This window comes from Leuciscus leuciscus, assembly GCF_965113295.1.
Source record: "Leuciscus leuciscus genome assembly, chromosome: 10".
Lineage (NCBI taxonomy): Eukaryota > Metazoa > Chordata > Actinopteri > Cypriniformes > Leuciscidae > Leuciscus > Leuciscus leuciscus.
The window spans coordinates 12,684,388-12,701,608 of NC_138734.1; the positions used below are offsets into that span (position 1 = coordinate 12,684,388).

The 17,221-nt window shown below is 36.7% G+C and overlaps 1 protein-coding gene and 1 long non-coding RNA gene across 2 annotated transcripts; one reads left to right on the forward strand and one right to left on the reverse strand.

Moving 5' to 3' along the window:
* Positions 1-387: 387 nt before the first annotated feature.
* On the reverse strand, positions 388-8,900 carry LOC309508465 (trypsin-2-like). Its single transcript, XM_082183109.1, has 5 exons — positions 8,742-8,900; positions 8,467-8,617; positions 953-1,200; positions 688-824; positions 388-593 (listed from the first exon to the last, which is right to left on the reverse strand). Exons 1-5 carry the CDS (start codon positions 8,779-8,781, stop codon positions 444-446), a joined length of 726 nt encoding a protein of 241 aa, XP_082039235.1. The 5' UTR covers positions 8,782-8,900; the 3' UTR covers positions 388-443.
* Positions 4,313-7,610, forward strand: LOC309508590. Its single transcript, XR_014209582.1, has 2 exons — positions 4,313-5,573; positions 6,535-7,610. It is a non-coding gene; the product is annotated as an uncharacterized lncRNA (long non-coding RNA).
* Positions 8,901-17,221: the final 8,321 nt, after the last annotated feature.

The following is a 17,221-nucleotide window of genomic DNA, read 5'->3' on the forward strand; positions in this document are numbered from 1 at the left end:
ACTTCTACAATTGTCGTGTTTTATTCACTATTTGAAAATTTTCCCCTCGCTGAAACAGTCTATACTGTCAACACAGTGTTTCTGTGACTATACAAAGCACGTGCATATGAGGCAACAGATGTGATTGACTGTCTGCTAAACCTTTAGTCATAACATTCTAACATTGTAATAGGAATTTTAATCGACTAGCTGTATGTAAGAACTTACATCTGATGGCCTTGTTGTCGATACTCTGAGGCTTCGAATGTTTTCCATTTGACATTGCAGACCCATATGATGGGGTACTTAATTTTGCCATTCTGCTGTAGCAGCACAGTGTAAGGGGTGGGGAGCAACTGATTAAAAAATGCTTAAAAACAATGTAAAAATAAAAGATAGAAACACATACACGTTTCAAACTGAATTTAATTGCAGAAAATTAGCCGACCAGGCTGAACAAAGAGCTAGTTATTAGCTATGATGGATTTGATCCAGTCAGTGTATCGACACACCTCAGTATAAACCCCAGGAAAGCCTGGTTTAGCACAGCCTTCACCCCAGGATACAACACCTTTCAGTCTCCTCTTGCACACCACAGGGCCACCAGAATCCCCCTGAGAAGAAAATTGGAAAATGAAAAGGACAAAATTGTGGTTTGTATAAAAGTTTAAAACGCATGTAAAGAGGAAGACTGAGTCAATAACATACCTGACACGAGTCTTTGCCTCCCTCCATGAATCCAGCGCAGAACATGTTTTCAGTTATGTTTGCACCATATGCTCCCCTACACTGCGCACTTGAGAGTACAGGCAATTTCAAACACTGCAGGACAGAAGCATCGTGAACTGGAAAAAGAATATGAACAGTGCTAAAAGTTGTCATCGTTTACGTATCTAATGAATGAATGCATGTTTTAATGCCTGACCATATTATATAAAAGTGTAAGAAGATTTTAATTATTCAACCATCTCACCTCCAGTTTTGCCCCATCCAGAAACCAAGCACTTCTCCCCTGCAGAAGAGCAGCTGGTTGCCAGACGGATCGGCTTCACATACTTGTTGAAGATGGCAGGCTTTCTCAGCTTGATCAGCATGATATCATTGTCCATAGACTGACAATAATATTTTGGTTGACGAATCACCTTCTCTGCATTGATCCGCTGCTCTGTGCATTCAGTAACAGACAAGTTGTGGTTTCCCAGGTGGATGACGAGTTGGCGTCTATTTGAAAAAGAAACTCATATTTTACTCAGCCTTGATATAATGTTTATCAGAATATTGCCTACCAACATATCAGGGCCCGTATTCATAAAGATTCTAAGAATCCTCTCAGAAAACTCTTAATTTAGCTTAAAAACTTTTACGTAGGAGTCTTAGCTTAAAAGCGATTCGGGACCGATCTGAGAGCAACTCTGAGTAAGGAAAAGACAAAAACTTTCATCTTAGTAAGGAGGCGGGGTTGACCCCGTTGCTATGTATGACACAATCTTTTGAAGACTGTGATTGGTTGGTTGTCCAAGAAGGAAAAAAAAAAAGTGATTTTAAGTATAGGGTCTATTCTAAGCCTTCACTTTGAAATTACATGCGTCATTTTTCCTATTTGACCGTTCTCACACACACACACACATTATATGTGTGTATATAAATCCTTTTTATTTTATTTGCCATGCTGTTAATTTCCTATAAGGTATTTGATTGGCTTAGAATGATAAAAATTGTTCCACTCTTTCCAATTACACTGATTGCTGGCATGTCTATTTAAGTGGTGGTTTGAATGTTGGTTTTAATGTATCAAACATGGAATTTTCTCAGTTGCCAAATATCGTAATGTAGTGATTACTTTCATTTCTGGCGCTATGGCATTTCTGTGCTGTGTCGGAGATGTTAGTGCATCTCTCATAAGATCAGTCACAAACATGATCCCTGCACGATCTAATATATAGTGTCTTATTAACTCACTGTCATCCATTGTCTGCAACACATTTCTTCTCCCTCTTCTTTCTGCCATTTTCTCCTCTGCTAAAGAAACTCTTAAGCCTCTTAAAAGTCCTCGTCCGTGCTCCTAACAATTTTGACCTTAAGACCTCTTTTAAGGGTTAAGATGCTTTCTGAATTACTTTTTTCTTTACTAGGATTTTTCCTTTAATTTTAAGAGTAAACGCCCACATTTCTAAGAATTTTCTTAGAATTGTGTCACTAGGAGCTACTCTTTGCATTAAGATTCTTTATGAATATGGGCCCTGGGCCCGTATTCATAAAGATTCTAAGAATCCTCTAAGAAAACTCTTAATTTAGCTTAAAAACTTTTATGAAGGAGTCTTAGCTTAAAAGCAATTCGGGATCGATCTGAGAGCAACTCTGAGTAAGGAAAAGACAAAAACTTTCATCTTAGTAAGGAGGCGGGGTTGACCCCGTTGCTATGTATGACACAATCTTTTGAAGACTGTGATTGGTTGGTTGTCCAAGAAGAAAGAAAAAAAAAGTGATTTTAAGTATAGGGTCTATTCTAAGCCTTCACTTTGAAATTATATGCGTAATTTTTCCTATTTGACCGTTCTCACACACACACACACACACACTCACACACACATTATATATGTGTATATAAATCCTTTTTATTTTTATTTACCATGCTGTTAATTTCCTATAAGGTATTTGCTTGGCTTAGAATGATAAAAATTGTTCCACTCTTTCCAATTACACTGATTGCTGGCATGTCTATTTAAGTGGTGGTTTGAATGTTGGTTTGAATGTATCAAAAATGGAATTTTTCCAGTTGCCAAATATCGTAATGTAGTGATTACTTTCATTTCTGGCGCTATGGCATTTCTGTGCTGTGTCGGAGATGTTAGCGTGTCTCTAATAAGATCAGTCACAAACATGATCCCTGCACGATCTAATCTATAGCGTCTTATTAACTCATTGTCTGCAACACATTTCTTCTCCCTCTTCGTCTTTCTGCCATGTTCTCCTCTGCTAAAGAAACTCTTAAGCCTCTTAAAAGTCCTCGTCCGTGCTCCTAACAATTTTGACCTTAAGTGCTCTTTTAAGGGTTAAGATGCTTTCTGAATTACTTTTTTCTTTACTAGGATTTTTTCTTTAATTTTAAGTGTAAACGCCCACATTTCTAAGAATTTTCTTAGAATTTTGTCACTAGGAGCTACTCTTTGCATTAAGATTCTTTATGAATACGGGCCCTGGGCCCGTATTCATAAAGATTCTAAGAATCCTCTAAGAAAACTCTTAATTTAGCTTAAAAACTTTTACGTAGGAGTCTTAGCTTAAGAGCGATTCGGGACCGATCTGAGAGCAACTCTGAGTAAGGAAAAGACAAAAACTTTCATCTTAGTAAGGAGGCGGGGTTGACCCCGTTGCTATGTATGACACAATCTTTTGAAGACTGTGATTGGTTGGTTGTCCAAGAAGAAAAAAAAAAAAGTGATTTTAAGTATAGGGTCTATTCTAAGCCTTCACTTTGAAATTACATGCGTCATTTTTTCCTATTTGACCGTACACACACACACACACACACACACACACACACACACACACACACACACACACACACACACACACACACACACACACACACACACACACACACACACATTACATATGTGTATACAAATCCTTTTATTTTTATTTATGCAGTTAATTTCCTATAAGGTATTTGATTGGAAAGAGTGGAACAATTTTTATCATTCTAAGCCAATTACACTGATTGCTGGCATGTCTATTTAAGTGGTGGTTTTAATGTTGGTTTGAATGTATCAAACATGGAATTTTCCCAGTTGCCAAATATCGTAATGTAGTGATTACTTTCATTTCTGGCGCTATGGCATTTCTGTGCTGTGTCGGAGATGTTAGCGTGTCTCTAATAAGATCAGTCACAAACATGATCCCTGCACGATCTAATCTATAGCGTCTTATTAACTCACTGTTATTCATTGTCTGCAACACATTTCTTCTCCCTCTTCGTCTTTCTGCCATTTTCTCCTCTGCTAAAGAAACTCTTAAGCCTCTTAAAAGTCCTCGTCCGTGCTCCTAACAATTTTGACCTTAAGACCTCTTTTAAGGGTTAAGATACTTTCTGAATTACTTTTTTCTTTACTAGGATTTTTTCTTTAATTTTAAGAGTAAACGCCCACATTTCTAAGAATTTTCTTAGAATTTTGTCACTAGGAGCTACTCTTTGCATTAAGATTCTTTATGAATACGGGCCCTGGGCCCGTATTCATAAAGATTCTAAGAATCCTCTCAGAAAACTCTTAATTTAGCTTAAAAACTTTTACGTAGGAGTCTTAGCTTAAGAGCAATTCGGGACACTGATCTGAGAGCAACTCTGAGTAAGGAAAAGACAAAAACTTTCATCTTAGTGAGGAGGCGGGGTTGACCCCGTTGCTATGTATGACACAATCTTTTGAAGACTATGATTGGTTGGTTGTCCAAGAAGGGGAAAAAAAAGTGATTTTAAGTATAGGGTCTATTCTAAGCCTTCACTTTGAAATTACATGCATAATTTTTCCTATTTGACCGTTCTCACACACACACACACACACACACACACACACACACACACACACACACGCACGCACGCACGCACACGCACGCACGCACACACACGCACGCACACACACACACACACACACACACACACACACACACACACACACACACACACACACACACACACACACACACACACACACACACACACACTCACACACACATTATATATGTGTATATAAATCCTTTTTATTTTGATTTACCATGCTGTTAATTTCCTATAAGGTATTTGCTTGGCTTAGAATGATAAAAATTGTTCCACTCTTTCCAATTATTTTCCACTGATTGCTGGCATGTCTATTTAAGTGGTGGTTTGAATGTTGGTTTTAATGTATCAAACATGGAATTTTCCCAGCTGCCAAATATCGTAATGTAGTGATTACTTTCATTTCTGGCGCTATGGCATTTCTGTGCTGTGTTGGAGATGTTAGCGTGTCTCTAATAAGATCAGTCACAAACATGATCCCTGCACGATCTAATCTATAGCGTCTTATTACAGTAACTCACTGTCATCCATTGTCTGCAACACATTTCTTCTCCCTCTTCGTCTTTCTGCCATTTTCTCCTCTGCTAAAGAAACTCTTAAGCCTCTTAAAAGTCCTCGTCCGTGCTCCTAACAATTTTGACCTTAAGACCTCTTTTAAGGGTTAAGATGCTTTCTGAATTACTTTTTTCTTTACTAGGATTTTTCCTTTAATTTTAAGAGTAAACGCCCACATTTCTAAGAATTTTCTTAGAATTGTGTCACTAGGAGCTACTTTTTGCATTAAGATTCTTTATGAATACGGGCCCAGGGCCCGTATTCATAAAGATTCTAAGAATCCTCTCAGAAAACTCTTAATTTAGCTTAAAAACTTTTACGTAGGAGTCTTAGCTTAAAAGCGATTCGGGACCGATCTGAGAGCAACTCTGAGTAAGGAAAAGACAAAAACTTTTATCTTAGTAAGGAGGCGGGGTTGACCCCGTTGCTATGTATGACACAATCTTTTGAAGACTGATTGGTTGGTTGTCCAAGAAGGGAAAAAGAAGTGATTTTAAGTATAGGGTCTATTCTAAGCCTTCACTTTGAAATTACATACGTAATTTTTCCTATTTGACCGTTCTCACACACACACACACACTCACACACACACTTATATATGTGTATATAAATCCTTTTTATTTTTATTTACCATGCTGTTAATTTCCTATAAGGTATTTGCTTGGCTTAGAATGATAAAAATTGTTCCACTCTTTCCAATTACACTAATTGCTGGCATGTCTATTTAAGTGGTGGTTTGAATGTTGGTTTTTATGTATCAAACATGGAATTTTCCCAGTTGCCAAATATCGTAATGTAGTGATTACTTTCATTTCTGGCGCTATGGCATATGTGCTGTATCGGAGATGTTAGCGCGTCTCTAATAAGATCAGTCACAAACATGATCCCTGCACGATCTAATCTATAGCGTCTTATTAACTCACTGTTATTCATTGTCTGCAACACATTTCTTCTCCCTCTTCGTCTTTCTGCCATTTTCTCCTCTGCTAAAGAAACTCTTAAGCCTCTTAAAAGTCCTCGTCCGTGCTCCTAACAATTTTGACCTTAAGACCTCTTTTAAGGGTTAAGATGCTTTCTGAATTACTCTTTTCTTTACTAGGATTTTTTCTTTAATTTTAAGAGTAAACGCCCACATTTCTAAGAATTTCTTAGAATTTGTCACTAGGAGCTACTCTTTGCATTAAGATTCTTTATGAATACGGGCCCTGGCCCGTATTCATAAAGATTCTAAGAATCCTCTAAGAAAACTCTTAATTTAGCTTAAAAACTTTTACGTAGGAGTCTTAGCTTAAGAGCAATTCGGGACCGATCTGAGAGCAACTCTGAGTAAGGAAAAGACAAAAACTTTCATCTTAGTGAGGAGGCGGGGTTGACCCCGTTTGCTATGTATGACACAATCTTTTGAAGACTGTGATTGGTTGGTTGTCCAAGAAGAAAAAAAAAAAAAGTGATTTTAAGTATAGGGTCTATTCTAAGCCTTCACTTTGAAATTACATGCGTAATTTTTCCTATTTGACCGTTCTCACACACACACACTCACACACACATTATATATGTGTATATAAATCCTTTTTATTTTTATTTACCATGGTATGGTAATAATGTATCATGCATGCTGTTAATTTCCTATAAGGTATTTGCTTGGCTTAGAATGATAAAAATTGTTCCACTCTTTCCAATTATTTTCCACTGATTGCTGGCATGCTATTTAAGTGGTGGTTTGAATGTTGGTTTTAATGTATCAAACATGGAATTTTCCCAGCTGCCAAATATCGTAATGTAGTGATTACTTTCATTTCTGGCGCTATGGCATTTCTGTGCTGTGTCGGAGATGTTAGCGTGTCTCTAATAAGATCAGTCACAAACATGATCCCTGCACGATCTAATCTATAGCGTCTTATTAACTCACTGTTATTCATTGTCTGCAACACATTTCTTCTCCCTTCGTCTTTCTGCCATTTTCTCCTCTGCTAAAGAAACTGGGCCCGTATTCATAAAGAATCTTAACGCAAAGAGTAGCTCCTAGTGACAAAATTCTAAGAAAATTATTAGAAATGTGGGCGTTTACTCTTAAAATTAAAGAAAAAATCCTAGTAAAGAAAAAAGTAATTCAGAAAGCATCTTAACCCTTAAAAGAGGTCTTAAGCTCAAAATTGTTAGGAGCACGGACGAGGACTTTTAAGAGGCTTAAGAGTTTCTTTAGCAGAGGAGAAAATGGCAGAAAGACGAAGAGGGAGAAGAAATGTGTTGCAGACAATGAATAACAGTGAGTTAATAAGACGCTATAGATTAGATCGTGCAGGGATCATGTTTGTGACTGATCTTATTGGAGACACGCTAACATCTCTGATACAGCACAGCGCCAGAAATGAAAGTAATCACTACATTACGATATTTGGCAACTGGGAAAATTCCATGTTTGATACATTAAAACCAACATTCAAACCACCACTTAAATAGACATGCCAGCAATCAGTGTAATTGGAAAGAGTGGAACAATTTTTATCATTCTAAGCCAATCAAATACCTTATAGGAAATTAACAGCATGGTAAAAAAAAAAAAAAAAAGGATTTATATACACATATAAAATGTGTGTGTGTGTGTGTGTGTGTGAGAACGGTCAAATAGGAAAAATTACGCATGTAATTTCAAAGTGAAGGCTTAGAATAGACCCTATACTTAAAATCACTTTTTTTTTTTTTTCTTCTTGGACAACCAACCAATCACAGTCTTCAAAAGATTGTGTCATACATAGCAACGGGGTCAACCCCGCCTCCTTACTAAGATGAAAGTTTTTGTCTTTTCCTTACTCAGAGTTGCTCTCAGATCGGTCCCGAATCGCTTTTAAGCTAAGACTCCTACGTAAAAGTTTTTAAGCTAAATTAAGAGTTTTCTTAGAGGATTCTTAGAATCTTTATGAATACGGGCCCTGGTCTTTATATAGTCTTAAATAGGTTTTACCTAGTCTAAGAGACATAGACAATAGAAATCCTGCATTAGTATGCCGAATAATAATTTAAAAAATATGTTATTATTTATTGAAGCCAGAAAAGAGGCATATTTAAATACTGTACACAAATATAAATTTGTTTCAAAACTAAAATATTCAAAATTAGAGCTGGATGCCAATGGTTGGTAGACTGACCTACTCTCATCTTTATTATAGTACATAATGTGTAACTTTTTTTGACAGCCTTTCTTTTTCTTTAGAAATTATGATTTTTTTTTAATACACATTCAGAAATGGTAAACAATAACAACCTTTTGCTAATCGATTCCTTAAAAGGGCACTCTTTAGGGAAAAGGCAGTTTGATGGTAAAGTAGCTTTAACATGTTTTTAAAAAAAATACAGGTTAAAAAGGGAGGTTATATACTCACTTGAACCTGCAGTGAGCTGCAGACACAACCCATCTTCTGTTAATCAAAGATCCTCCACACCAGTTACACCCATCCGTAAGGTACACTTGCCAGGGCTGGGAGTGGGGCGGACATTCATAACCTCCAATGATTTTATCACCTGTGCTGTAAACTTTATTGAAAAATGAATTGTTCTTTTATTAATATTAATGCTAAAGACTATCTATAATACATATCAGTGTAGGCATAAACAAACAATTGTCATGAATAATTACTAATAAGAGAGATCTACATACCCACAGCCACAACCAGCAAAGTGAACACAACAGTCTTCATTGCAGTAAAGGAGAGAAGGACTGCTCACAGCTTTAGAGCACTTCTGCAAAGTTCAAGATCAGCATTCATGCTTTTAAGCAATCTTTTGAACACACCTACATAATCTATACCAGCCAATAAGATCACACCAAAGGATTCACAAGTAAAAATGAACATGTGAGACAACAGTTCTTTTTATACAGTTTCCATGGTCATAATAAATGCGTTGGAAGGAAGCATTGACTTACGACAGTATGAAGCTTATATAAAAACAGATGACCAAAATGCTGTTTTACTTTTTGAGTGACACACAACTTAAGATTGTGAAGACTTTTTATTATGTACAGTATGTTTATTGTTTTCTTAACTGTTCAATAAAAGACAAATTCTCTAATTAATAGCACATACTGATGGCCTGACTCAACATCACACAAAATAACAATCTGTTTTGACATTTTTTCGTCTCGTCCGTTGGTAAACATCGCACTTTTGAGATTCAGTCACTCGTTTTAACACAGTTGTAACTCACGAAATTTTGAAGTGTGTACTTGGCAGCATGAAAAATAAAACTTTATTCAAATTATGAATGGGTTACAGAAAGCAAAATATGAACCTCTTATTTACTTCGTCATTATACTCTGTTGGTTATAAGTAAGAGATTGGCTGTTGCATTCGCATTCTCAACATGTCTGTGATTGGCTACAATACTTACCGATGCAAAAACAACACTTTATTTTGATGGACCCTTTTGAACATTCTGTTGACTATAAATAACTTTGCAAATACATGTAAACTAACTCTCATCAGAGTATTAGTAGACTGTCTGCTTAATATCTACTAACTCTATTGTGATGGTCCTCCAACAGAAATTCTACAGACTATAAGTAACTTTGCAACTACATGTCAACTTATTCTATCCCTAACCCTACCAGTCTACTAATACTCTACTAACACTCTAGTGAGAGTTAAAAATAAATTTTGTCCCAACAATGCAGGGAATACATGAACTACACACTCCAACACACACATATTTGCTTGCTTGCCCTTACAATTGTCCTTGTATGTGTATGTGTACTGTACTGCACTTTTAAGTGTACTTTAGTGTAACAGCAGTAAACTTTGAATTCACACAACTAGTTTACACAGTTTTTCTTTGTATTGCAACTATACTACAAGTAAATCTATACTGTTAGTTTGCTCATTTTTCAGTCAACGTCCTAGTTTTAGGCATTGAATTATACTCTCAGAAGTTTATTGAATTTTAAGATGTTTGTAAGTGTTTTAGTGTCTGCAAGTGAATTTAACATCATACTTAGTTTACTATTTATATATTCATTTTGCACTAAGTATAAGATGAAACAATAAAGATATTATATAATATATAATAGTATGTGTTCAATAAAAAATATCCATAAGCCAATAACACTTATTTGATAACATTAACAACATTTTTCAAATAAAACATAACACCTATCTTCCAGTCATCTGTCCTCATTTTTTTTTCTATGTGAGAAAATATATACTTACAAGCCAATCGGTTTCACACAAATGTATTTTGCCAAAACTGATCTGGGACGACTGTACGTTAGTTAAACTAATCTGTTTGTTAGCATGTCAACTTTAGTTTAACTTTATTTTGATTATCAATGTGCATAATAAAACAGAACTTAGCAAACATTATCCAAAAACCTGTCAAGATTCAGGAGAGCACAGTTGCAAACTCTAACATGACAAAAGAATTGTTAAATAAATATGTAATTTGTTGCAAACATTATGGTTTAATAAGCGAATATTTGAGTTGAGTTATGCAATTTACAATTCAGTTTTTTATTAGTAAATGTGGATGATCTGCAATAGAAGCACTAGGAAGAAAAAAGAAAAAGAAAATGCCTTAAAAAGTACACGTCATGCTAATGTTCTGGTCCGGTTAGTTTTTTTGTGTGTGTGTTTCGTTTTCATTCTGCTTCCTGTTCTGAGGCCTGTTGCATGAATCTAGTTGAACAAACACAGTTGACAAAACCAAACAAATCCAACCTGGTTTAGATCAGGTTCAGTGGGCTCACAACAGTTCTACCAGAAAGACTTGGGAGAATAAATACAGTGACAATTATACATTGACAGCCCAGCAAGCAATAAAGTTATTTGGCGTTGGCCCCGTCCGTAGCTCGCAATCTGAGGGTCCGGACTCTGCATATCCTGCCTGAAGACAAAGGCAGGGGCGCAGCCGACCCCCTGTGAGGATCCGTCTTGGAGGTGGTGGCAAAGAGTATAGAAGCCCATGAGGCGAAACTCTGTTGTGTTATGGGTAACAGTCTGTAGATGGCGCTGCGGAGGCGCGTCCGCCATTATGGACTGAAAGCTGCTGAAATCGTTAGCGCCAGTCAATGGCAAAATCAATGCCTCTTCTCTCACAAAAAGAAAAAAATACAAAAAAACGTCTCACACACAAATGCACACACAATAGATGGTGGTGTTTGATTAATTACTGAGATCTTGGCACCACTTCCATTTTAGTACTGTTTATAGTTCATGTGTGCACTTGCTAGATTGCACATATTTTTTGTAGCCTACCTTTCCGCCTGTAATAGGACATTCACAGATTGTTTTTATTCTTGCCATTGAAACGTTCACTGTGTGCACTTTCACTGAAGATGTTGAAAAAACAAGTTGTTAATATTTTTGTGATATTCTATGTAAAAGATTACCTGTCTTTAGAAATGTTCATTTATAAAAAATAAAAAAATTATATATATTTTTTTCAAATCATATGGTGATGTTCACTAATTTCAAAATCAACATTTGAATAAATATCTTATTACTGTGTGTCTGCATATATATTATTTCATGAATTTCTGTTATTCATATAACAAGGAAAATGCATAATAGAACATAAATATTGATAGATTAAAGGTTTGCAGTAATTTTATAATTGTATCTTTGCAAACCGTAAGTGGTAAGCCGATTCGGTGGGGGACATACCCTTACTAAAAAGTACTATAGGAATCTTATAGTATTTTGGGACAAAATATAGTAATCTTATAGGAATTCGAGCCGCTAGCTTATAGTCCTTCTATAGTAATATTTTGTCCCAAAATACTATTTTCCTAAGGGTAATTAGGCCATGCATAACCAACACATAAACGTAACATTTTCTGTCATTTAACGTCGGTCATCCTCATTAATGTATTTTAAATTGTTTTCATATTTAGATGTGACGGCCAGAAAAAAATTTGTTATGTTAAGTTTTTATTATGTTAAGTTGGTTCAGTGCCATTGACTCCCATTATTTTTCGGCGTTTTCCTTCAGTTTTCAGTCCATAATGGTGGCCGCGCCGTCACGTCATGGGGGTTTCGAGATTAAAGTCGAAATCTTTCGAGAATAAAGTCTTCCGTAGAAGTTGTGTGTGTGCTTGCCGTTATTTCACATTGCATCACATGAATGCCTGTGCGTGTGTGTGTGTGTGTGTGTGTGTGTGTGTGTGTGTGTGTGTGTGTGTGTGTGTGAACTGGATCTATACAAAATGATAGCTTTTTACTTTTATCTGGGCTTTCAACAAAGGGATATTCTACAACATGACATTAGGCTATAGGACTTTATAAAATATACTGTCAGACTGGATCAAGATATCCAGCTTTATGAATGAATGCATGAATGAGGCATTTATATAGCGCTTTCATATGTCTACTGTAGGCCTACACTTAAAAGCGCTTTACAATCATTTCAGGGAATCTTTCCTAAACCACCAGTGGTTATTATATTTGAGGAAATCACGGGATCCGGCCAAATGATTGGATACAGAATGATGCACTTAAAATGTATCCAGAACGTACGGTGTCTATTATAGACGGCAGTTCGACTTCACAAGCGCATGTATTTACACACACGCACACGCATGAATGCCTGTGCGGCAATGTGAAATAACGGCAAGCACACACACAACTTCTACGGAAGACTTTATTCTCAAAACATTTCGACTTTAATCTCGAAACATTTCGACTTTAATCTCGAAACATTTCGACTTTAATCTCGAAACATTTCGACTTTAATCTCGAAACATTTCGACTTTAATCTCGAAACATTTCGACTTTAATCTCGAAATGATAGCATTTTTTTTTTTTTTACATATTTTTTTATTTTTTTTTTTTTTATTATTTTTTTTTTGGATAATTTTTTTTTTTTTTACGTTGCGGTTCAGGGCTTCCGTAAAAACTAGATGTACCGCATGGCGGTACAAAATATGACCGCCGCTCAGGCCTGCACTGGCTTTCCACAAAAATAAATGACGTGGAGCAATTTGGCTGTATTGCGTGTTTATGTATATACCTAAAAAAAGTAGTAGTATGTGCATGTCTGTCTGTGTGTGTGTGTATGTGTGTGTCTGTGTCTGTGTGTGTGTGTCTGTGCGTGTTATGTATGCGTGCGTACATGTGTGTGCGCGTGTGTGTTTGTGTGTGTGTGTGTGTGTCTGTGCATGTGGATTTGTATGTGTGTGTATGGGTGTCTGTGCGTGTGGATGTCAGTGTGTGTGCATGCTTGCGTTTGTTTGTATTCCTGCATGTGTGTGTGTGACAGTATCATCCTAAACCAGCAACCCTTCGCTCAACACCACCATCTACAGGCCGATGAGTGTACAGTCACTAAATGTGCACATAAATGAATTTATTTTATACCCCCCCATGGATGAAATTCTACGAAACTTAGCATACCCCCAGAGGATGTCAAGTTAATCATACACATGAAATATGGTGCAGTTCTGAACATCTCAACTGAAGATAGGGGCGATTAAAGCAGAATAATATTGCATTTTAATTTTTTATGGGAGGGGCGCAAATCACAAATGAGTGATTATGGGCTAGGTTGATGTGGGCCCTTAAGACCAACATACCATAAAAATGTCTTCATCCTCGGTGCCACGGTTCAGGTAGTTATTTAGGAAAAACTGCATTTTTTGGGTTTGGGGGGCCCCAGCGCGGGGGGGGAGTGGCCCCCGGGGACCAAACGAAATTTTTCCGTAAAAGTCTAGTGGGGCTACATGCCCACCAAATTTCATGTTCCCCGGTGTTTCGGTGTCCCTGGTATCATTGACGAAAAATTCAGTAGATGACAAAAAAAAAAAAAAAAAAAAAAAAAAAAAACTTTGACAATCCCTATATGACCGCTTTAATTTAAATCATAATAATTTCCATGAAAATTTTAAAATAAGAATAAAAAGGGGCTTTAAATTAATTTAAACTTATTCAAAAGAAATAACAATTTACGGGCTTTCTGATTTTTAACAAATTTTAATGATTTACACAAGAGTTTAATCTCATTCAGCCATTGATTAAAGTTGGGTTTGGATTTAAACCATCTACATTTGTGAATGAAAAATGCGAAACATAAAAGAAAATTAATCATTAAATCACACTCTTTGTTAATCATACAAACACCAAACCTAATCAATTTCACCGTGAGGGGTGGGATTTCGACCCTCCTAAATCTTAACCAGATCTGGACCTCTCTCCAAAAGGGCTGCACCACATCACACAAAAAGAAGACATGCTCTAAATTTTCAATATTTGTTTCACAAAAACACAATTATTCACCTCAAAATTAAATTTCAATCTTAAAAATTCATTAGTAGGATAAATCTCGTTTAAAATTTTGAAGTTCACTTCCTTAACTTTAGGAGGAAGGGGAAAAGATAAATAATTTAACCTCAGTTTATTTTTTTTTTTTAACCAAATCAAAATCTCTAAGCACATAATCGCGTCTAATTGGGTTTGGGTAATACGCGGGTAAAATAAAACTTCTGATGATTCTATTTGTGCATTTTTTATCACAGAAATCAAGGCCTTCTAAGAAGAGCGGTCTCATTTCTGGGGAGATTTTGGAGTACAACATGTCTTCTTTAACCATTAATCTTAAAGGGATTGGTATGGCTCTGATCATTCTATTAAAAACATTTACGTTACACTGTAATTGGTATTTCTCACAAAACTCTCTCCAAGAAATGGGCAATAGCCCAAATCCCTTTAGATTTCCATTCCTCAATAAATACAGCTTTTCTGCCAAACTTTATATATCTACTATTCCAAACTGGAGAGTTGTGAGGCGTGAAGTTATGTTTGAACAGTAATTTCCAATAGAGCAGCACTTGCTGATGGAAGGCTGAAAGTTTAACTGGTAACGAGGTACACTCAAAGTCACAACCTAATAAAAATTGTATTCCCCCCAATTTGTTAAAGATAGCAGTAGGAACAATAAACCAAAAGGAGTGGCTATTTTGAATAAAGGATTTTAACCATTTTAATTTCAAAACACCATTCATAATGTCAAAATCAATCGCATCCACACCACCATCTTCGTAATTTTTAATCATGTCATCCTTTCTTATATACTGACATCTATTCCTCCAAATACATTTAAAATTCACCTTATTTATTAATTTAATCATTCGCGATATGGGCAAGGAGAAGGCTGGATAGATGAGTCTGGACAAACTATCCATTTTAGACAAAAGAACTCTTCCAAAGATGCTAAGATCCCTCTGCAGCCATCTATTAAGAATGGACTTACATTTATCTATGTTATTCAACAAATTTTTATTCTCCATAACATCTTTATCTTTAGAAATAGTAATCCCCAAATATTTCACTTCCTTTTTAATTTGTATATTAGATAATGACAGCAAAGGAGACTCATGCAATGTTAACATTACACATTTGTTTAGGTTTAAATGTCCTCTTGGGCTTCTATACGCTGATTTCACGCAGCCGCCATTTTGAAATCGAAAGTGAGGCTCCGGTGGGAAGAACCCCGGAAGTAAAGATAAACAACAATGCCTTGGATTACCAACCTGAAGCTGCTGCCGCGATTTACACTATTGGATGTTAATATTCAATATAGGATATGTATAGTTCATTCTTGCTTCTTTTTTTACATTCTGAATTATATATAAAAAAAAAAAATTATTTATAAATGAATTTCACTGTATAATTTCTATAAAAGAAATGTATGGTCATTTTTAGAATTGACACAACATCATTAAACACAACAATACGCCATTGCATTCACGACTCACCTGTGATTAAAGGCGACACTTCCGGTTTTCTTCCCACCGGAGCCTCGCTTTCGATTTCAAAATAACGGCTGCGTGAAATCAGCGTATACTCTTTGGTGGTGGGAAGGATGGAGGTGAATGGAAGCGTCAGCATCTGCAAACTCAAACGTGTGTAAGTACCAATCTTTTACACCACAAGTATTAGAATGTGATTGGATAGATGAGAAGGTAAAGTGACGTAACAATCGAGTCTTCCCGGCAGAACTTATGCTAAAGCCTTCATTTTCATTGACTTATTGTGAGCGACGGGGCAATCCACTTGTCTGTTGAAGATTTAGGGCTAGATTTACTAAACGGGGCAAATTAGCATGAGCGCGCAATTCCACAAATGCCGATGGGAGTGGCAAGTTTTGCACCTGCTGACGCGCAAATTAAAGAACACAGACACAGTGAAATCATTTACATAATGACCTACGCAATCTACCAAGAGCAGCGCAAATTAGTTGCAAAATGGGTTAAGACATGCTTTTTTTGGCCGTTCAATAATGGCACAAATACCTGTAAATTGACTAGTGCAAACATTAGTAAATCGTGTTGCGCGATTCATTTAAATACTCTCCTCCCATAAATGTTGTGTCTGAAAGGGAAACTCCTTAGCCTGGCAAGCCAGACCTACATCAAGATGTTTGGTCTGGAAACTCACCATAGACACGCTCACTCCGAGGGGCGGGATAAATGGCTGTCTTTCAAATTCCCTCTGCACGCAATAGGACAGCGCTTCAACCAACCAGAGCGTTTTCCCAACAGCGGAGCTTAGTTGATAGATTCAACTTTTGCCATATCTGGCCGGCAAAACGACGAACACATCTTCCTTTTTTTAAGAATGACTTAAGTGTCGTTCTTTGCTCTTAACTCCAAGTCCTCCAGAGTCGCGGCCAAAGCCGATTCGAAAGACCGTTGTTCTCCATCAGCAACTGCCGTCATTCTTTGTTTTCAAGTAGCAGGTAACCGTCGCAACTCTGTCGTCATGTTAAGCCCGCCCCCGCCTACTCTATACACGACGTGATTGGCCTGACCCAATTTAGGTTTTTGCAGCTAGAAGGTCTATTGAGAGTTGCTAGACCCACCTGGCTGCGAAATACATTTTGCTGCCGCTAGGGTGCATCTAGATTTCTAGGCTAGAAACTCCTACAAATGCATATGCAATAAGTTCAGCCGCAAAGACAACTCAGTCTGTCCACACCTGTTCAGCACTAATTTTGCACTGCGTGTCTTTAGTAAATCCCGACTGTAGTTTTTTAATGCCAAAAGAGGGTTTGCGCTGGCACAAGATGTTAGTAAATCTGTCCGTAAGAGATTGTTACGAGCATGAATTTAAATGCATTTACAATACAGGAATAAGCTCTGCTGCAGTGAAA